General features: G+C 43.8%; 1 protein-coding gene across 2 annotated transcripts in view; it reads left to right on the top strand.

Moving 5' to 3' along the window:
• hig (hikaru genki) overlaps positions 1–22,873 on the top strand; it is a 59,846-nt gene extending 36,973 nt beyond the window's left edge. Inside the window, exons 3-12 of one of the 2 annotated variants that reach the window (XM_065229561.1) lie at positions 12,416–13,108; positions 13,412–13,576; positions 13,867–14,204; positions 14,266–14,428; positions 14,488–14,661; positions 14,930–15,064; positions 15,129–15,272; positions 20,568–20,777; positions 20,982–21,176; positions 21,550–22,873. In XM_065229561.1, coding sequence (XP_065085633.1) covers positions 12,416–13,108; positions 13,412–13,576; positions 13,867–14,204; positions 14,266–14,428; positions 14,488–14,661; positions 14,930–15,064; positions 15,129–15,272; positions 20,568–20,777; positions 20,982–21,176; positions 21,550–21,764 — 2,432 coding nt within the window. In that variant the 3' untranslated portion in view covers positions 21,765–22,873. The remainder of the gene's footprint in view (positions 1–12,415; positions 13,109–13,411; positions 13,577–13,866; positions 14,205–14,265; positions 14,429–14,487; positions 14,662–14,929; positions 15,065–15,128; positions 15,273–20,567; positions 20,778–20,981; positions 21,177–21,549) is intronic. The other variant, XM_065229562.1, reaches the window with a different exon arrangement.
• The last annotated feature ends 296 nt before the right edge of the window (positions 22,874–23,169 follow it).

The raw sequence follows: 23,169 nt of genomic DNA on the forward strand, positions 1-23,169 counted from the left end.
TCTGCTGAGAACAGATCGGGATTGTTTGTTTGAGCTGTTGGTTGCCTCCAGAATCCAGGGGGGGATGGAGAGCTTTGTCCAGCATAAGATCCAGACGTTTCTTGAGGGGGCGCGGATCGCACCCTAGGATTTGCTTGTCCACGAAGAGGTGGAAAGTCCTCTGTCCTGAAAGCCGGGGCCTTATCCTTCCTTCGTGCTGGTTGATTGTTGGTGGACGCTTGATTTCGGATGCGCTTGAAATCCTCGCGTTTAGGGCACTGCTTGTTGGATCCTTGGTGAGCACCACCACAGTTGGCGCATTTGGACGCCACAGCTTCATCCGCAGCACATTCGGAGGTGGCATGGTCTTGAGCGCAATTTCCGCAGCGTGGCTTAATGTTGCAGTTGCGGGTACCGTGTCCGAAGTTCAGACACCGCTGGCACTGAGTCACATCGCGATGGCCGCCACGGTATGGCTCCCAGCGAACGATGATGGAATTGATGGACCGGATGGCTTTCAGTGCGTTGAGCGTCACCGTTCCCTTCTGGAAGTGTACCAGGAAAAGGCTATCCGGATACGCCTTCACATTCTCGTCTCTTCTTGTCATTCGATACACGGCACTTGGGGCCAGCTTGTACCGGTCCCTGATTTCTGATTCGATAAACTTCGGGTCGAAGTTTGGTAGGCCCCTGATGACTACCTTGAACGGCTTCTCACCGGGAATGTCGTGGGTAAAGAATTCCACCTTGGAAGTCCTCAGGTGGGCGACGACCACGTCAAACTCCGTTTTGGTACGGAGCATCACTTTAGTGCCGACTCTGCCCAACTTGTATTCGGCTTTAACACCCAGCGTCGCTAGATCCGCAATGAGCACATTAAGATGGGCATTTTTCACTACCAATGGAGGTAGCTTCACTTTTGCCGTGCTCATTTCGGCAGTATTCACGGTTTCGGCAGCGTCACCGAAATCTCCAACATCGCTGTTGTTCGTCGCAGTGCCATCGGACTGGCCTCGATTCTTCTTCCTCTTCTTACTGCGTTTTTCCAACACAGCTGGCTGGATATTCCCATCCATGGGGAGAACAGCAAACCTGTTCGAGGTAGGCACACCGGAGCTTCCTTCTCCGGGGTTCTGGACCTTCGCCGGGCTTCGCGACCGATGCTTCCCCATTACGGGGCACACACACACGCACGACAAACCGCGAAAGAGAGAGCGCGAACACTATCGCAATGAACTTTTCAACCAACTCGAGAGAGCGAGCTAACACCGAACTGAACTGCTTGACGTTCAAGCAGCTAATGATGAGCAAAATTTTAGTTTTTTTTTTAGTTTAAATGATCTTTATTTTAGTTTAACTTGGACGATTACCATATAAATTTTTTACTAAGTGATTCAATTGCTTTCTTCATCTTTAGGTATGGGCAAAATTCAAAATTTGTTTTACAGAATTAGTCCTAGACTTAGTACACGGTCGACCACCTTGGTGGGATTGGTTTGTTTTGTTTTTAGAATTTGAAGAGAAACTACTTAATACTACTATTTACAGCTTAAAACTAACCTACTCTACTATATACACTTAACCTACTATGTACAAATTGCTTATTAAAGCATGTTCAGAAAGATTGCATTTTTGAATAAATTTAGTTGTCATATCATCAATTTTGGAATCTACTTTGGGAATTTCTGCCTCTTGATGGAGGTCTGCTATTCTTGTGTCGAATGGACGATCTAGGATCATCCTCAACACTCTATTCTGTGCAACCTGGATTTTGTTCCTGTGGGTCTAAGCGCACGATTCCCACACCGGGGCGGCATAGAAGATCGCGGGGGCTATGATCTGTTTGTAGACAGCCAGTTTGTTTTGCCTTGAGAGGCGGGATCTGCGGCAAATGAGCGGATACAAACACCTAACCAAGGCGGAGCACTTAACTAGGGTTTTCTCTATGTGCGAGCGGAACAGGAGCTTCTCATCGAACAACATCCCGAGATAAGTAACATCAGTGGACCACTCGACCCTTGTACCATCCATTATTACGGTACAGGAGGGAGACGGTTTAAGTTTTAATGATTGTCTGTGAAGGAACATGATCGCTTGGGTTTTCGAGGCGTTGATTTTGATTTTCCACGTGGTGGCATAATCAGTAAAGGTGTCAAGGCATCGTTGGAGCTTGTTCGTAATTTCACGAGGCATCCTACCTTTGACGGCTATCGCGGTGTCATCTGCAAACAGAAAGAACACGCAACCGTCTCCTAGAGGAGGGATGTCCGACGTGTAGATGCTGTAAAGCAGTGGTCCCAGCAGACTCCCTTGCGGAACACCTGCTGGGATCGGAAATTGTCCCGAAAGGGAACTATTCAACGACACCCTGAACGACCTTTGCTGGAGATAGTTACGGGTGATTTTCACAAGGTATGGTGGAAAGTTGGAGTTACAAAGCTTGTATATAAGTCCGTCGTGCCAGACATTGTCAAACGCCTTTTCGACGTCTAACAAGGCCATGGCTGTGGACTTGGATACAGCTTTGTTACTCCGGATGTTATTCATCACCCGCACTAGCTGATGATTGGTGGAATGCCCCTTACGGAACCCGAACTGTTCCGGAAGAAGAATGTCATGTTCCTCCACAAACTTGTTTAGTCGGCTGAGGATCAATTTTTCGAACAGCTTGCTCAGCGCTGAGAGCAGGCTAATCGGTCTGTAGCTTGACGGTAGTGAAGGGTCTTTCCCAGGTTTGCGGATCGGGATGATTTTTGCCACCTTCCAGATGCTTGGAAAGTAGTGCAGCTCCAAGCATCTGTTGAAGGTGGCAGCTAGCAGCGAGTGCACCCTCGGGCTGAGATTTTTCAACGCTAGGTTGAATATTCCGTCAAACCCGGGAGCCTTCATGTTCTTACTGTATTTCAGCGCTGAGCAAATTTGTTCCTCTGTAATCCGTTCTTCTGGAGGGACGGCACAAGGGGAGGCATCTAACGTCAGGACGCACTGCGCAACCTGGTTCTCGAGTGGACTTGGGATTTTAGAGCCAAGCAAATGCGACTGGGCAATGTGCTCCCCAATCGCATTGGCCTTCTCTTCGTTGGTGATAAGCCGTTCGTCATTGACTCTAAGTGGTGGAATGGGCTTGGGGTGAGACTTCAGCACCTTGGCAACCTTCCAGAATGGTCTGGAACGGTCGTCCAGGTTCTGAACGAGCCGCCCGAAACTCTCGTTCCGGATTGAGACCATTCTGGAAGCGATCTGCCGATTCAGATCGACCATTTCGTATTTACGCTGCAGATCCCCAGTCCGCTGAAACTGGCGTCTACGAACATTTCTGAGCCGAATCAAGAGTTTGGTGTGGGAATCAATTGCTTGAAACTTACCCCTCACAGGAACTCGTCGAACGCACTCTTCGTCAGCCACGGATATGGCTTGATGGAGACCCTCCAGGGCCCGGTCGATGTCCTCCACTGTGTCGAGCGGTGGGTTGTCGTCGATGTGGCGGTCGACCACGCGTCGTAACTGGACCCAGTTGACTCGATGGTAGTCCTTCCGCTGGCACGGTGCAGGGGCCACGTTGTAGCCCAGCTCGGTCAGCACCGGTTGGTGGTCCGAACTCAGGTCGTTGACGGCAACCGGCTTGGTTAATCTGGTGTTTGCCAAGAACAGGTCCAGCGTCGATGGGTTGCCCGTCGGTGATGTGAAGGTTGGTTCGTCCGGAAACCAGACGGAATAGAGACCATGCTGGGAATGGTCGAATAGCAGGCGGCCGTTCTGGTTCTGCTGGTAGTTTCGCCAGGCCTCGTGCCGGGCGTTCAGGTCCCCTCCGATTACGAAGCGGGCATTGGTGCGGGTTATGATGGCAAGGTCGTTCTTGAACTGCTGTGCTGTACCATTGCTAACGGTACATTGCTGGGGACAGTAGGCGGCGATGAACCGGATGTTTCCGGTCGATGTTTCCACCTCTACGCCGACGGCCTCGATGATGGAAGTGCGGTAGTGGGGTAGGGTGCAGTACTTGATGCCTTTCTTGATGATGACCGCGACACCGCCCCCCCTGGAGCTGGTGCGATCAAGCCGGACAGTGCTGTGGTCGGGCAGCCAGAAGCTGTCACCGGTCTTGAGGTGGGTCTCGGTGAGGAGGCCCACGTCGATGTCGTGCTTGCGGAGGAAGTCTGCAAGCTCAATGTTTTTCGCCCCTACGGAGCGAGCGTTCCAGTTGGCGATCTTTATGGGTTCACGGTCCATAATTAGCGACGAAGGAGATGATAGCTTGGAGCTGTTGTGTTCTTGTTGCGCAGGTGCGCTTGATGATGATGGCCTGGGCCAACAGTGTGACGATCTCATCCGTTGACAGCGGAGAATCGTCTGTAGCTTCACCGGTTGTACCGGCTAATCCCGGAGCAGGGGGATCCGTCGATGGGCCGGAGGCTTGACTGGGTACTGCAGCGGCAGCCGACTGGGCAGCAGCCAACTGTTGGTTGAGCGGGAGCGGCGCCAACACTGGAATTGGCCGTGGTTGGACCGGTGATAACGGAGGAAAGTTCTGCGCGTTGTTTTCCGGGACCTTCTTGCGACCGGGCTGGTTGTTGGACGAGGCCTTCTTCCGGATCTCGGCGTATTCGGCCCGCTTCGGACAGGCCTTACTCGTGGCCTTGTGGGCAGCACCGCAGTTGGCGCATGTGGGAGCGGCTTCCTCGATGCTGTCGCAGTCGTCGATCTTGTGGTTTTTGCCGCATTTGATGCAGCGGCTGGCCATGCGGCAGTTCCTGGTGCCGTGCCCGAACAATAGGCAGTTCGAGCACTGAGTGACGCCACGGTGGGTTGGCTTATACCGCTCCCACTTCACTACGATGTGGAACAGTGTGCGTGTCGTATGGAGATCCTTCACGGTTGTGGAGTTCTTCTGCAGATGGACCAAGTAGAGCTGGTCACGATACTTGATGGCCTTGCTGCGGGTCATCTTGTGGATTTCGACCGGCTTGAGGCCGTTCGCCTTAATCTCGTCCATTAAGGTGGTGGTGTCCATGTCGTGGAGCCCGCGCAGCACCACTTTCAGCGGCTTGGTGGCCTCGATGTCGTGGGAGAAGTACTCCAGCTTCATTCTGTCCAAGAGGGCCTGAACTGCGTTGAAGTGTTTTTCGGCCGGGACCATCAGTTTGTAGCCTTCCGTGCACCGTTGAATGGTGCAGCGAAGGCCCTGCTTAATGTAGAAATCCAGCTGCTCCCATAGCCCGGGAGGGAAGCCCTTCACATAGAAGGGTGGCAACTTAACTTTTTTCGGCACCGTCTCAGGGTCCGACTGCGGCTGGGCTCCGTTCTGCAGGGCGGAGTACGGATTGTTGCTCAGCAGCTTATTTGCTGCTGATACGGTGGCGCTGCTGTCTTCAGGTCTGGGTCGTTTAGTTCCGGGAGGCCCCGGCTGCGGGTCCGCAACGCCTGTCGGGATGGGCAATGGGGTTTTCTTCTGCTTCTTCTGGGCTGGCTCGGTGGTCGCGCCGTCTCCTGGGAGAGTCTGTTTTCCCGGTAAACCGGCACTCGCGTTACCGCGCGATTTCTTACCCATGGCTGGGTCAGCGAGAGCGTCACTACACAACGCGGAGCTAATTCGACTTGCGAACGAACGAACGAAACTAGAGAGAATTTAAATCGACTGAACTGCTCAACAGTCTGGCAGCGAATGATGATGAGCAAAAGCATTACAGCACGCTGTTTTATATCTTTTCAGGTTCAGAACCTGATAGGATTTCCCGCCGTTTTTTATGAATGGGGCGGAGCAAAAAGTTTCTTTTGGGCAGAATATGTAAAAAAGGATGAACTTTGGATGTCAATATAATTGCATATATAGAGGTACCAGATGTGTTTTACAGTCAGTTGTTGGTAATTCATCGAGTGTATGTCTCCTATTAAGCAATGATTTTTTTGAAAATGTTGGCTCTGCATGTAAAAAATTAATTGTTTATCCATTATTAGGGTTTGCTTAAAATTTATATCCCGAAAAAAAAAAAAAAAAAAAAAAAAAAAAAAAAAAAAATGATCGTCAAAGTCCATGTCTTTTTCGGGTTATTGTTAAGGGGGAGGGGGGGAGGGGGTTTTTAATCGTTTTACATGCACGTTTTTTGAAGTCTCATCCCTCATTGTGGTGGACACGCCGTGATCCACCTTTAGCCGCTGACCTAGTCCTGCTTGATGCAGGATCTAGCATAGAGGTAACTCTAAGACCACTGGGTCCCGAAGAAAATCATTATTATTTTTGGCTCACTCAGTACCAGAACAACGGTCCCAAGCAGTCCCAAGCTATTTCACTCACCCCTGCATGTTCTGCATGAATCCACACACCCCTGATGTTATCTGTCAAACTTTCATAGCGAATCAAAACAAACATAGTGTAGTAATAGAATTTCAACTAGAATAGGGTACGTTAATCGTTTGCTTGGGACCAATAGGCTACTAAAGTGGTGAGCCAATTTAAAATCGTTAGTTTCGTATTGATTGTTGGATCTAGTGCCACGCCGTCCGAAGCGGTAATGAGCAGAGGCATGAGATCAGCGCTGATTTATATCTTTTCAGGTTCAAGCAGAATGATGTGCAACCAAGTGGTATTCGTTTGTGATGACTGGGTTTGGGAAAAAGGCTTATTTCATGAAATCAGTGATAAAATTATCATTTGTACATTTACAATAGTTTAATTACAGAAAAATGGAAAAACATTTATTTCAACAGGTTCGTAATGTAATATCCTATCGATTGGCGTATTTGGATTTTAATTTCATCTATAAATGACAAAACCTAACACTCCTTCACCACACATATTTTTTGATTTGCACCCCAGTATAGTCGACAAAGACGTAGTTCTACGTCAAAATAGGTAGGGGAAATGACGGCTTCGGCATGACAGACTATTTTCGGCAACGCAAATTGAAACACTATTTTCACTGGATTTTCTTACGAAAACACTTCGCTGAATGCATGCAAACGATTCTTTATGCTTTCAGCTTCAATTTGACTATATTTTTACCACTGAGAAAAAGCAATCTAGCAAGGTTTTCTTGAAATGAAACATACGCACTACAAATTGTAGCTGATTTCGAGTTGCCGATAATAGAACAGCAGATTTACATGCAGTTCAAATGGAACGGTTGCCGAAGAAAAACTGGTTGCCGACAATACTCGCTCTCACTAGAGAAGATTGGAGCTTTGTAAAAGCGTTTCAAAACAGTTTTTGACAATTCTTTCGACTGAAATTGTTAGAGCAGCTGGCAGCAAAAGATTGTAAACAAACCAATACTGCATATGTGTACGTTCCATAGAGAAAAAGGCTATAGAAAGAAGGTCGCTGCTTAGGTTGCCGAGAATGCGTAAATTCCCCTATGTTATTTTTTAAACTCGTATAAAATTAATTTAATTTTTTTATATTTTTTCAGTATAATTGGGTTTATCTTTTTTATTAGAATAGATACATACCACAACTTTAGCTATTAAACGTGCATCTTAAAGAGCTTTAAAAGTCTCTACAAGATGGACTTTCATGAGAAATTTGAAATAAAGAACTTATCGACAAAAGATGGTTTTCATAGGACTACTCTAATAACAAATTTAAAGAAAATGTGCTTCGGAAAACTTTTTGTTCTTAAAAATTCCCTTTCTTTGGTGTTTGTAAACGTCAGGGTGGTCCTCAAATTAGGGGATTTTTAAAAACTAACATTTTTGTTTTTCAAAATAAAAACATGTGTTGTTTGAAAAAGTTGTAGCTGAGTTAATTTCACGCAACTTTGCCCAAAATTTTTTTTTTCTATCTCTTAACGTTCTCGTTTTAGAGTAATTTTTCAGAGTTGACTTAGGGTGTTCCTGGAATAAAACATAGTTTTTTAGCACTAACTTTTTTATTTCAAATTTCTCATGAAAGTCATTTTCTAGAGACTTTTTTTTATACGAGTTCAAAAAATAACATACCTTTAATTTTTTCCTATAATTGAGAATAATATATGTCCTTTCAAATGCCGTAAAAAAAAACTTCTTCTGTTTACCCTAACCTGAGATATCAACCTTTGAAAAGGGCATATTTTTAGTACAAAAACGTTAATAACTCTTGATTGGCGAAAGATATTGAAAAGCTTTGTGGAGCAAAAATTTGAGCCTACTAAAGATCTAAAAGTTATTTCAAGACACCTTTGCTGATAAATTTTAAATAAGACAACTAGAGCAACACAAATGTTTTTTTAGAGTCACCCTAATTAAATTCAAGAAAATAGCTCTAAATCGGTCAATTTAAGAGATACATTGCTAGATTGCTTGAAATTAGCTCAACTTTAAACTTTTCCGAAGAATGTATACCTTAATTTCTTCAAAAAAAAAGTTAGATTTTTGATTTTAATGATAATAAGAATCACCCTTGAATTCATTGTCATAAAAATGAGGGCCAAACCATAAGGAACAACTTTGTAGACGAGACACTTAGTCTAAACTTTCAATTTCAGGCTCAAAACATATCCTTCCACCTAAATCTGCATTCTGTACCACTGGTTCAGCCCAACAGCATGATGAAATCAGTAGAATAGTGGTTACCAGCATGCTTGGCATACACAGTTTTGCTCACGAACTGCTCATTTGCTAATAACTTTGCAGAGAGTTGACGAAACATAGTTCTGTTTGAAGCATTCGATAGAATAAAGTTTAAGCTTTTTATAGATATGTAAAAAAAGGATATTTTAATTCTAGTAATAAACTGTATTTGATTTTGCGTTGCAAAAATGAAGTGAGAAATGCTCGCCGCACATCTCGGACTTTAAGTGTAAAAAAATCATTGGTGATGATTCAAATGATAAGATTAACCTACTCTTTGCATGTCTACAGTAAACTATGATCCTAATCTATCAATTACTTTAAAGAAAAACAAATTTCAACAACTGAGTGAAAAGTTAGTAACAAATGAGCAGTTAGTGTGTACAACTGTGTATGCCAAGCATGGTTACCAGTTCCGCTTTCCAAGTAGAAGATCGCAAGTTCAATCCCAAGATCTCACTTGAGAATCCAAGCGTATACAGCATCGCTGTTTAAGGAAGCAATGATGTCTAATAAACGCTGATCAAAAATTTTATCGAATAAGCACTATTACGAAGCTTCTTGACATATCTTATACAACTCCAAGTAGTTCAATGTTGTGGTTAAATAGATTCTTCAGATTTGTGTGAACAATGCCTGAACAGAAGTTAGTATTAAAAATAGTAAAAGTATTATTAAGCATACAGTTGGATTAAATCGTCAAGAAGTCGTTTATTCAATTGTCGATTGTTTGTTGGTTGTTTTGCAGCTTATGAGCTAATGCATTAAAACCAACGAATTATTTTGTACACGATGAAATCAACAATCAATGCGAAACTATCGATTTTAAATTGGCTCACTTCTTGACTAGCCTATTGGTGCCAAGCAAATCGATTAACGTGCCCCATTCTAGTCGAAATTCTAGTACTACACTATATTTGTTTTGATTTGCCATCAAAGTTTGACAGATAAAATTAGGGGTTCGTGGATTTTCCTATGTTTCGAGGGGTGCATCGATTAGCTTGGGACCGAAGATAGCACCAGAGCTGAGCCAAAAACTTGAGCTTTTTTCTTCAGGACCTACTATTCTTAGAGTTACCTCTATGGTGAAATCATTGATATTATTGATGTTTTCTGCTCTAGAGAATGGAAATGGGTGATTACGACGAAGTAGCGCTCTACCCGACGTGCTAATTTTAATTTCTTTTTAAACGGGTTGATTTGACATCATATGTCATTTAATCCTAGGGGTATTCAACTTTGCACACATTAATTCGTGCCGAGTAATTGAGTTGTACCGAAAGCTGTGCCAAGCACTGTGCCGAACGTGCCTGTCAAGGTCAATCAAAGTATGCCTATCGAGGCGTCAATATTCCATGAGTTTAGCATCCCTCAAAGTTATGACTTTTGTGATTGTGTTTACATTCTCAATTTCTCTGATGGATGGATGGCAAGCATTCAGCTTCATTCTCATTAGAGCGTTAGCGGGTCAAGAGGTGGAAGAGGAACTGGAAGCCATCAGACCAATATGCACAGTAAAAAAAAATGTAATATCGATCAATGTAATTCAAGCTGATGTATGAAATAATGATGTAATAGCAAAAAGCAGATACAATATTAGATCAATGGATGTAATTTTGTTTGCAAAATCGATGTACATCGTACAACGTTATTTTACACAACCGATGGATTGACCTGGTTGCAGCAGTTTGGATGTAACTTTTTTTTCTGTGTGGTGTTAAAGCAAATTCCACAATGTTATGGTTCGATGTCCTTTTGAATTGTTGATTCCTTGCAGGTGTACAAAGGAGAAACCCGATCGATGAAGAACGAAATTCCTCCCCGACTAAAGTAAACCCAGAACTGGAACGAGCGATAGTACAATCCCACGCTAGGAGCAACATCGTCGAAGTGCGTGTCCTAAACGATATAACCCAAGCCTATCGTATTGTTGATTATGATGCCTTCTACCAACTATCAATACGAAACTAATGATTTGAAATTGGCTCACTACTTGACTAGCCTATTGGTCCCAAGCAAACAATTAACGTACACCATTCTAGTCAAAATTCTATGTTTGTTTTGATTCGCTATGAATGTTTGACAGATATAATGAGGGGTTCGTGGATTTTCCTATGTTTCGAGGGGTGCATCGATTAGCTTGGGACCGAAGATAGTACCAGAGCTGAGCCAAAAAGTTGAGCTCGTTTCTTCGGGACCTTCTGGTCTTAGAGTTACCTCTATGCTCCTACCACCTCCTAATTACATACCACCAAGCCTACCAAACTACGATCTGATGCAGTTGAGGTACCTTCCGCAATGCAATGTACCACCGATGAAAACTATCAAATATCTCCCCCTGAACATCTGTCATGCTTCGAAAATAGGATTCTCGGCCAACGCAAACTTCAGCGGAAGCGCTTTATCCGGCGCCTATAGGTCCTTATAGAACTCGAGCAGATTCCGCCCAATCCACTCAGCTTCACACAGATGACAGACGTGGGCGATTCTTGATTCAAGAGCTTATAGCATTCTATGGTCATCCCTATACAGTCCTGTGGTCATGCCATCGAAGTCCATTGCAATTGAGACTAATGACTGACAAGAATATCCGAGGAAAAACATAGAAGAAAATGTGAAAACTTCCGTCCCGAAGATACTCGGCAAGACCGGGATTCAAATCTGGCCACCCCCTTTTTATGGTCCATTCTGCATAATACATTAACACCTCAACTCTCGCAGAAGATCCTGTTCTGATCTTTCGTTGTACGCTTCGTATAAAATGCTAAGTTCGAAAATAAGAACTGTATTCCGGAATAACGCCTCCAATTGGGACCCTTGGGGTAAACCATGTGGGCGAGAATGTGAGCAGCGTTGAAAAAGTTTGCGATATTTCACGAAGTTCATCAAGGAAATCGTGAGTCGTATTGAGTTTTGGTGAACTTTTCCAATACTGAATGTGAGCATTCATCAAGCTAGATGCTCATCGTTCCTTCGTAGTTCTTTTCGTACGGATAACAGCATAGCTTAGGTGTTCCACCGGGTCGTATAGTTGAGATCCATTTGCTTAATATTGATGAAATTGTTGGTATAGCCTTCCGAATTTATCACCAAAGGCAACCGTTGGGCATTTTTCACAATTATTTCCATCATCGAAAACGAATCGTCTCTAGAGGTAACCCATTTCAGCCGCCTTGACTGCCATACCGACAAGAACCGGCCATGGTGTAGATGAACTCGACTGAAGTGAGGCCCGAATAGAAGCTGTTCAAGATAAAAACAGGATCCGCTGAGATTTGTGCTGTGATTCGGAAGAGGCGAACTTAGTTTTGCTAGGTTTGAAGAGATTCACGATTCAGAAAATACTTACAGAATTTTTCGAAAATCCTCAACACCGGTGGGTACACGTTTGTTGTTTTTAAATTCGTGATTGAGTCATTGTATCACCAGTTTAATGATCCTAGGTTTTATGTATGACACTCTCTCGCTAGCTTCATTTGTGAGTAATCAAAATATTGAACCGAGTAAGTAGTAAACCTTAGCAACGATTGGCAAAACGTCAACACTCAACAGTGATGGCGTTTTATATTATATTGTTTGTGTCTTCTTTATCAAAGTGTGCCTTAATGTGCCCATGTTGTTATACGACTTCCGAATGTCTGGGAAAGTCGTGCAGTGTTTGAAGTTTCCTAGAATTATACCAGCTACTCGAGTGATCAGCTTTTGGAATAATAAGCCAATTTGCAATCGACCAAGTTGAAGACATCTATGTTTGACGTGATGAAAATCCTAGGGTTCTGGCAACCGAGTATTTCAGTTTTATTAATCGGCATTCGTTTTAATTTGATGATTATTTTACCTTAATGGCCCATAGTTCAACCCAACTCAACCCTTCTCTTCTCTCCCGTTTCAGAATTGGAAACCGGTTGCCCTCCGCCGGATTTCAAAATATCCCGTTCCCGGAAGCATTATGCCACGACGGAGGCCCCGTTCGTCACCTTCGAGACGACCCAGATTTACCTACCGCAGGACTTTACGACGGCCGATCTCGAATTCGTTGACGGCAAAAAGACCGCTTCCGTTGTCGAAGGCTTGCTACCAGACAACCAGAATGCGCGGCTGCATGATTCCCACGATACGCCGTTTTGGTGGGAAATGGGTATCCAGAATGCTGAAGCGAGAGAATCGCTGGCGGCGGCTTCGTTTCCATCCTACAAGCAGCGAGCGAAGCGGGGTTTGAGAAGAAGCCATCGTGTTCGAAGATCGACGATCGATTCGAATGGCCAGGACAATGCGTTGTTGCATCAGGAGTGGACGCCGGTCGTTGTGATTAGCAATATTTTCAATGAGAACGACAGTGATCACAGCGTGTTTGACAATGTGTTTCTGAGTGGAAACCAGCTGGATGGGGAGTTGGACGAGGAAAAGGATCGCTATGTGGATCAGAACGAGATTGGAGACGTTCTGGAAACGGAGGTCGTCGATGGACGTGGCGTGAAGACGCGAGTGAAGCGAAAGTCCGGGAAGACGACCGGAGCGTTGAGTAGAGCGAAAGGAAGTGGAAGTGACAGCGGCAGTAAGAGTATCACCAGACACAACAAACAAGGTGAGATTTTTCCTGACGTTGGGATGGGTAGATTTAGGGACTTGGTTCGAACTAGTTCACGAGAGTTGATGTTGTTGTTCGAGTTTGGTAGTTGAAGTGTAAAATCACAATCCTGATTGATGGTTTGGCGATGGCAATTGGAAATTGGAGTGATAGAAGTTCAAAATTCAAAATTACTTCGAATGTAGCGAAGAAAACGAAGGATTTGATGATTTTAGGCAAGAATGATTCCTGTTAGTTCAGGGACAGTTAGTTTGCTAAGAGTCGTTACTTAACCAATACTGAGAATAGAACATGATCTAGATATCTTGGACGAGGAGCAAGACGACCGCGAAGTGCCTGCCAACCATCGGGACGATTCGATGGTACGGGAGAAGCGTAAATCTGGTAAGGCAACCGGTGCTCTTAGTCGTCCGAAAGGTGGTAGCGATAGCGGCAGTAAAAGTATCAGTCGTAATGCCAACAAAGGTGAGCCCGCTAGTACATAGAGTTTCATTCCCTCTTTTACATATTACATCGCCTAAAATCGCTGTGCCTGCGCTGCAGAGTAGAGAATATTCAGTTGTGGTCCACGCTTCGCACTTGATCAATCACTCGCATCCAAAACGTCCCCCATACGATACATTTGTTTTCAATGCCAAATTAACATTTTCAAACAGTACAGTTTTCGACAAGTTTTCAGCTTTCACATGCTTCCGCTTGCAATCACTCTATCAAACCTTTGACCATAGAATAACCCCATTCGGTTGTTTTCGTAGGTCAATACGACGAGGATGGAAGTTACGTTCCACCATTGCCAGACTCCCATGAGGGTCCGGATGAGGAAAAAGAAAGCGAAGAGATTGAAGAAAGTCCAGAACTGCATCAATTCCGAGATGTAAGCGAAGTTCGCTTTCCCGGCGAGGTTGGACCACTCGGAGATCACCGACTGTGTAAGATCCAGTGCGTTAGAGGTCATTGGGTGGGACCGCTATGTGCCATGAACGAACACGAACAGGACGAGAATGGACAACTGAAGTTTGAGCCTTTGTACAAGCGATGCATTGTAGATCACATTCCACCACATCTGCTGCTGAGTTACAAGAACGTGTCTGTGGTAAGAACTTTGATCGTCTACTATTTGTTCATACAAGATTATAACGGATTTGTTTTTGCAGACTATAGGTTGGGATCTACCCCACGGTCACCAACTGCAGGCAAGATGTAGGGATCTGGGTCTGTACAAACTTCTAGGTGATGCAAAAGTACTCTGTTCCAATGGTATGTGGGCTCCTAAAATGCCATCATGCGTGCCGACCACTCTACTAACAAACTATTCCGGTAATATCCCACATACACTACATAATCGACCAACAACTAACACCATCCCAATCCATCAGATGACAGTCCACCATCGATCCGTATAAAAGTAGGTGTGGGATCAGCTGCCTACGAACCATCCGGAGTTCTAGCCGTGCTTCCTACTAGCACCATTCATCTGGACTGCATGTACCCTCGGCGCCGAGGCTCCCCCGAATGGACCTGGACCGGCTGGTTCCGTCAATATCTAACCGGTATATACAAACTACACCGCACTAATCCCGCACGTCGTCCATGCCACCAATTGGAATCCTTTCGTTCAGCTTTCGAAATCTTCTCACCCCACCACATTCGGGTTCTCTCTAACCACAACTGGAAACAACTTAACCTCTCTGCTCTCTGTTTTCTTTCGCTTCGGGATTCCGAATTTCATTTTCTACAACCCCTCCAATCCCGTAGATACGCCCGGCAGTGGCATTGCAGTTAACCAATTCAATCCGATTCCTGATTTTTTCAATGTAGGTTGGTCCGCTGTGCCGGAGGAGAAGGCATCTCGCTACCGGCTGACGATCAAGGACATCCAAAATCAGGACTCGGGAACGTACACCTGCGCGTCGCCACGTGGTCTGACCAATAGCATTGTGATCGTTGTGGCCAGTATGGATGATTTGATTGGATTGTGAATTTTTTGACGAATAATATTTTTTTTTGGGAATTCTAGCATCGCAATGTTCGACCTTGCTGGAACCCAAGCCACCGTTATCGCTTCGATTGGAAGGTATCAAACTTGGACAAAGGGCACTGTACCGGTGTCCTCTGGGGTACAGCCTACAAGGAACGGCTAATGCTACCTGTTTGGCATCAGGTATGTTGAGATTCTTTGGGAGCTTGTTTGATGTCACATGTACTGATTATTGTATACGAAAAAAGGTTGGGACCCCCTTGTTTATTTAGATACCGTAAGGTCCTGAAACTAGTTTGTTAGCTCATTTTTTTGCATTATTTTCCAGGTAACAAACTTGTTCCAACTTTTTTCGTATACATAACTCAGGATGTATGACATCGCTGTTTGTTGGGCCTGTGGTTGTTGTTGCTCATCTGCACGCCCACGGCAAGTTGCACCGCGATTCAAATTTTAGAGATTGAGTAAGGCCTTACTAGCCTTACAAGAACTAATCTGATCAGTAGACCACCCATCGCATCGGGGCCCAGGCGAGTAAGAGAGGTGCCACAGTCGTGTTAGTTTGTTAGTTTGTTTACTTAAATGAACCATGCCCATTTTGTTATGGCAAGTTTGCTATGAGAAATGCTCCTCGTGTTTATTAGCGAAATTCACATCAAAGATTGATTAATTGCGTAGGAAATCAGTTTGGCACGGCATTTGAGACCAGCATACACCTTCCGGTCGTATGAAACAGGTCAAAAACTGTCCAAATCCGCAGATAAAAATTTTTGTTTTGAATTTCTGTATAGCAAAATAGTGAACTTTTCGTGAACATTAATGGCAAAGAACTCACCAACACTGGGAGACCGTGAGTTCTTGCCCACCTGTCTTAAAAACATCTCGCATCGGGGCCTCTTGAGACAAACTAGTTCAACAGAAGGATGGTGACAGAAATGCATCTGCAAAATGACCGCATCGTTGATCATGGGTATACTTGATGTCGGACTCAAGGAATGGAATCTAATTGCATTGATCTGTTCCTATTAATCCTATACTATACTACTACACTGAGGCAACTGTACATAGGTTCAGATCTGTTGGAATATTCAAAGTTAACGTATCGACATCCCCCAGCAGTACAGGAACTTCTATGAACATCTCTATATAGTCCTGTGGATTTCCCATCGATGTCGATGATCCATATCAAATCAAAACCAATGACTGGCGACCGTCTTGACGTTCTTGACTGCTGTATCGACCGATCACAATGAGGAAGAACTCTGTTGCCGTTAGGATCGAATGGAACCTGTTCTGGTCGAAACCAGCTGAGAATTTCGCTATGAATCCGATGAGATTTGTTGAACTCATGCTACATAAAATACTTAGATTTGAAAAGTGGTAAGGCACGATCCTCGAACCCATTGTGAAGCCCAATGGAGTAAACAAAGTAGTCAAGACGATGATCCAGAGGCAGCCCAGCTGGACAAGCTCTTACCGGCCGAAGTGACATGACTGGAGGATCCATTCGAGAAGGCGATCGAGTTCCTCTGACTGCTGCGAAGGCAACATTGAAACGCATTCGACTGAATTTGAAATCTACAGCCGCCGGAGCAAGCTGCTGTTGATGTTACAATCGCAAGAACGGGGTCATTCTAACGATTCCAACCATCTGACGCTGATATAATTAATCAGTTCTACGACATTTTGGAAACAATATCGAAAATGACACGCCGTTATCCACAAACAAATAAAGCCATTTAAGTGACTGGCATACTCGGCACTGCCCTCAATGTGCCGATGCACTGAGAAAAAACTTGGCGCAAAATATGTGTGTAGAGTGATGACTCCTTGATTTTCATTGCAAACCGAGTTAGCTGTGCAGAAAGCTGTGCCAAACGTGCCGAAGTAGGCTGGAGTGTGCCAATAAAGTTGCCAATATCCCACGAGTTTGGCAACCCTGAAGTTATAATGACATTTGTGATTGTGGTTAAAATTTCATTTTCGGAGTTGAAAGAGAAACTGCAAGATTCTGAATCGATGTTAGCTTGAATTACTGACTCCATGCAGGTGTACAGAAACGAAGTCGTATTCTGATCGATGGAGGAAGAAAATGCCACCACCATCCATTGAAATCCTCTCCGACTTGTTAGATTATCTTTTGTCTGGGGACTACGTTTAACCTGCTCCAGAAAGAAATTGGGCGAAAATACTTCCCAAAAACTATTCAAGATCAAGAACAAGAGTGATAGAGGAAATAGGGAATACGTGTTTTAAATAATGGCCAAAAACTGAGTTAGTTTCTAGGGGAAGGACAGCTCCAAGTATCAGTATCAATACCGATGGTGGAAATATTAAATATTTTAATATGTGTGATATTTGCGAATCTTATACTTAGTCTGACAGTTGTTTTTTATTTGTTTTTGACTATTTTTGTCTTAAGTGTACATTTGACATTCGTTTAATCAAAAATGTATTTCACACGAGAGACAAGTCATACCTTTGTGATCTTGCTGGCCACCGCCACCAAAATTCGCTCCTTGTTCTCATAAATTCAGCATTTTTTGGCAGCTGTTCTCAGTGCACATAATCGGCCGCACTTCCATTCCCAGGAATTAATTTCCACGAATTCTTCATCTTCTGTGAACCAATGTGCTGTTATCCTATGGAACGGGAATCGATTGACAACGCCGCCCCTGTTAACGGAAGCCCATAGTGATGGTCCCGTGGTCGTATTACGCTCGATTCGCCATGAGAATGCAACTTGGAGAGATTTGTTGCTGGGGGAACGTCCAGTACCGTTTTTATCATGAAAAGCCGAAGTCGAAATCGATCAGAGCTATTGAAAACGAAAATCTAGGCAAAAATTATGACAAACAGAAAGTTGCAGTAAACATAAACAACAACGGTGCAACGTCATTGAGTGTATGCGTTAAAGTTACACTGTTATTTTTTTTTACTTTGAAGCTTTCCGCTTGACAGTTAATATCATTAATATTTATACTAAAAATTATAATATCTACCAATTTGAGCAATTTTTACATCAAATATTACTTCATATCAAGTTGTACTTCCGCTAGGTTAGCTTAATTTAATTTAGTGTATTTATTATGTTTTTTTAACTTCATGTTTTTTTTTTAATTTTAATTTGGAAGGAAAGGAATCTAGCGTTAGGGAGGGGATTAATCGTCATCTGGCACAGTACTCATTTGTGGGTGATGTATTTGACGGCTGGCAGACATCGGTCGACTCGCCCGACGTGTCGTCCTTGGCGTGCTGGGTTTTCTAGCGGCACACTTCACTTCTCCGATGGCATCGATTAGCCTCTGGAAGGCTTCGGGCTCCTTGCGGTACACCGGACATGCAGTCTTACCGGCACTTCACCGAGGACGTTGGTTGACTTCTTGAAGGCTTCAGGCTCCTTGCGGTACACCGGACACAGTCTTACCGGCACTTCACCGATGGCTGGATTAGCCTCTTCTAGCGGCACACCAGACTCACAAAACTGTGCGTTCACTGGCGGATAAAAATTATATTTATAAAAACTTGAACTTTTCCTCGTGAAATTCGTTCACCTAATAGAGAAAAATCCCACGGTGACAGGCACTTTTATCAGCCTCGGTGTGATGGTTTTGATAGTCTATCACACCGACGATAACCGTTGTAGTCAACTGTGGCTGTGTCTGGTGCTAACGCTTGACCACAGACAAACAGACATAACACATTGAATATTTCTCACTGTAAAACATCGTCGCTAAAACATTACCGCCATCTGTTGAGTACACTGTGGTGGGCACTGCGCTGAACAGTTGTCGGTAGTGTGTAAACGTCAAACGCAAGGGAATTGACTATGAGCAGGTGGAGGTACTACCAACTACGATACTTATAAATTGACCGTTAAATGCTTGTTCGATGAACTACTTGTGAGTGTTATGTCTGTTTGTCTGTGGCTTGATGGAAGGTGCATTAAGGGTGAGAATAGGGATGTACAGGAAGTGGATATATTCAATTTCAAATTCAATGGTTTTAATTCAGTTCAATTTTTAACTTAATTAAGCTACTCAGTAAAAACTAAAAATAACATATTTACAAAATATATACAAAGACGCAATGTAACCATTTAGCAGGTTACAGACTAAAGCAAACAAAGACCGGACGGAAAGATGAACGCCGGTCATGTAATCGACGCTTCGAGTATCTAGTGCGGATCCAGAGTCAAGAGGAGTTTTTTTAATTCCATTATCCAACCTGTTTGCACCAAACACACTAAGATTATTTTACCGAAATGTGTGAAATTTTACCGAAATCTCAACAGCTGAACGTTCGGTAAACAGTTCGGTGATTTTTCACAGATTTTCTGGTGAGCGCACATTGAAACTGTTGGGAGTCCACCTCCAACTTCACCACCAGGGCTCAATAAATGACAGGTGTCAGTGTGACATATGTCAGCGTGGACGTTGATGACACGAGGGAAGTATAGTCGCTATATTCATAGTCTTGTGAGTTTCTGATTGATTGTTGGTATGACCAAAGGCAATCTCAACGATTTCGCCGATCACATTCCAAAACGTACCGTTTGTGTGGGACAACCAGACCTTCTAGGCATTTGACCAACCCTCGTTGACTGCCGTATTGACAATACCCTATCGACCAACTATGGTGTAGAAGCACTTCAAATAGAAGCTGTTCTTGGACAAAACCACAAGCCGCAGGGGTTTTCGCTGTGAATCTGATTAGATGGATTGAGTTTGTTTGCTTTGAATGGATTCATGGTGCACAAAATGCTTACAGTTTTTTTTAAATGTGGCATGTCACGATTCTCGAACTTTTTGGGATTTACAATGGAGTAAACAAAGCCCTTAGCAATCCTTAGAAACGATTGGCAAAACGTCGACACTCGACAGTGACGACAGTGTTTGTGTGTTCTACTTGTTAACGTGTGCCATAACGTGCCAAACAGTGTGTCATGCTGTGTTTCGGCACAGTGTGCAGAGTAAATTACCCCTTGGGGTGATTATTTGATATTATGGCGAGCGTAAAAAGCTGAATTAGTAGGCAGTGATAATTAATTTATAAAAGACTAGATAGAGCTGGAATTAGGGCCTAACACCTTTTGTAAACAATGGCTTTTCTCGATGATTTCTAGGAATTCAAGGCGTGCCAATGCAAACCAACACGGGCTTTTCAGACTTTCCATACCTAATGGTGAAATTGATTTGCTTGGGCGAGCCTTGAGTTTCTATAAATCATCGAGAGAAGTCATTATTTACAAAAGCTGTTACGCCCTAATTCCAGCTCTATCTAGAAGTGTTCGGATTTCGAGACTTTACGATTCTATGGAAACAAAAATCGACATTAGATAAACATTGGTTGTCTAACTGTAGTCAACTGAATATAATCTTTTGAACCAGCACCAACCTTTACCAATGTAGCAGACATCAGATCCCATCATAAATAGATAGTTAGATTCAATTTTTAACACCCAATCTTTAATTCTAGGTAATTGGTCGTCACCAACTCCCAACTGTCACCCGATCCAGTGTCCTCCGTTGTTCCTGGAAGATCCCCACCTCAGTCTGGTGGAGTTGAACACATCCGCTTGGGGACGTGCCGTATTCCGCTGCGCTTGGGGATACCGTCTCAGCGGACCACCGGGACTGGAGTGTGAACCCAATGGTCATTGGAGTGGCCCAATTCCTAGATGTCGTGGTATGAATCAGAGCACAATTAAGAACAAATCATATTCATTCAGTTTGTAATTAAACGGTATCGCCATGATCATCTCAATTTAATTGCATCAACTAAGGTTCCTTAAGAGCAAGCCAATTGGAGTTTCATTTGTTTTCGTTGATTGCATCTGTTGTTGATATCATTCCGTCTTTAAAATTGGCACAAATCTTCTATCTCTACCAGCGATCCAATGCCCGCAGCCACTGGTGCCGATTAATGGTCGAATCGATGGAACTAGCGGGTTGAACACGTACGGTCAGCGCCGCTATGCCGTTGGGGCCCTGGTAACGTTCAGTTGCACCGAGGGACACCTGCTGGTGGGAGAAGCGTCGATAGTTTGCACCGAAACCGGCTTCTGGTCCCATCCGCCACCGTTCTGTAAGTAGACCTCATTCATTGCATCATCTCTGGCTTCGTCTTCTTGTTGTAGAATATTGTGTGATATTCGGAGTACAGGTACTAATACCGGTAGAGTTTCAAAAATAGCCGTAGTAAGAGATCTCTAGTTGAATCATACCATAAGAAACAATTTGCTTGCTCAGCCATGCACGTGTTTCCAAATGCCAAAAAAATTCTAATCATAAAAATTCAATCAATTGACTGCAAACAATTGATCCTGATTGGTTCGAGACCGGCACGCAATGGCACAATTACGAGCTCTCGACGTGTGTAAATACCTAGTTAGTGTCACGATTGTATTAACCGTCCAGGCGGATTTCGAACATTAACCAGATGATTTCCGTTTCACCAGGTAAGGCCCAGTGTCCGTACCCGGGCGATCCGCCTAATGGATTGATAGCTCCGCTCAAGTTCCACTACGACCCAGGCGACTATCTGACGGTGCAGTGTCGGCCAGGATTCGTCGAACATGGAGCCAACGGAGGACCACTGGAACGTCCGCGGTGCACCCCAGAGGGAGACTGGTCCGGACCGGTTCCACAGTGTCGAAGTTACGAGGAGATATAACTATACTAAGACGGGTAGGAGGACCATGTCAGGCCCTCCTGAGCAGGTAGACGACGGTAGTACTTCCTTGTGATAACAGCGGAGTTGATACAGGATGCTCTTGTTTGACGAGAGGCTACGGCAACACATAGACGGATTGTCGACGGCATCGGATGAACATAATGGTTTGATGTTTTTATGAAAGTACAACTTGAAACGGTTTGACCCCCCTAGTAGTGGAAGAGACAAAATGTAGCATTCGAAGCCATCCAAAAGACATGTGGTACTGTACCTTAGTAGATAACACTGTAGTTTCCCAAAGGGTTAGAACAGAGAGACACTCGGAAAGCAATTCTTTAGACGAATTTACTTTCAATACTGCAGCCTGTGCTGTAAACACGAAGGACACAATTTTTGACAGTAGTGTATTGTGTACATATTGTGCATTTATTATCAAGGACAAGAGCCATGGAAAACTGTGAAAACTGTTTATTTAATCCCACCTAAACCAAATCTACTTAAAGAACCCCTGCACTGTATCTGAAAACTTTCTCTATATCAATCATATCTTGAGATTAAGCTTACCCTATAAGTACACCGTGCACACACACACACTCACTCACTTTGTCTATCAAATCGTGTAACAAACAAAAAATTCTATGTAAAACGCTTAGATCAAAACGATCGAAACCTTACTCGCTGCTCTATTGTAACGCTGACGACTTAACTTACATTTCACTATATACAGCACACCGTATAGTTTAGATATAAAATGTTTTACCCTTGTCCTCCAGAACCATTTATGGAACTTTAACAGAAACTTTAATATTACAAGTTGAAAATGTTTTACAATGGATCAACAATAGCAGCTGTAGAACAAGCAAACAGACAGTATTATGGAAACACTTATTTAACAACATAAACATTAACTGTGGAGCAATCCATCCCATCCGACGAAGCAGTAGCAGCAGTTGAAATCAAATAATGCGTCTCTGGAAACGCTTGAGTTGAATACAATTCCTGAGGATAGAATATATATCACATCCTTTTAATAGACTTAAGCCATACACTTCAATTGTTACTGTGAAACTGAATTATTGTCACATGGAATAAAATTGCATGGAAGGAAAGCGACGGTCTGATCCCTAGTTGTCCGAAATGATCCACTACTCATCCGCTAATTATTGTCACAGAAGGTATCTCCTCTGTCGTACTTTGTGCAAATTTCACCTGAAAGTATAGAACAGATCGTTCAAACCCTACATACAGTCACAACATGGAGTAGCCACTCACTTGAGCTCCAATACTTATCCGGACAGTTGACGAATATCTTCTCGCCCAAACATTTTAAAAAGACAAACGCCGTGGCACTGCATTTCGTTCCGGCCTTGGCAATTGCGGACTTTTGCTCGCCGATCAATCGAAT

Source organism: Ochlerotatus camptorhynchus, unplaced genomic scaffold (genome assembly GCF_037179485.1).
Source record: "Ochlerotatus camptorhynchus isolate MF236.1 unplaced genomic scaffold, CSIRO-AGI_Acam_v1.1 ptg000316l, whole genome shotgun sequence".
NCBI classification, from domain to species: domain Eukaryota; kingdom Metazoa; phylum Arthropoda; class Insecta; order Diptera; family Culicidae; genus Ochlerotatus; species Ochlerotatus camptorhynchus.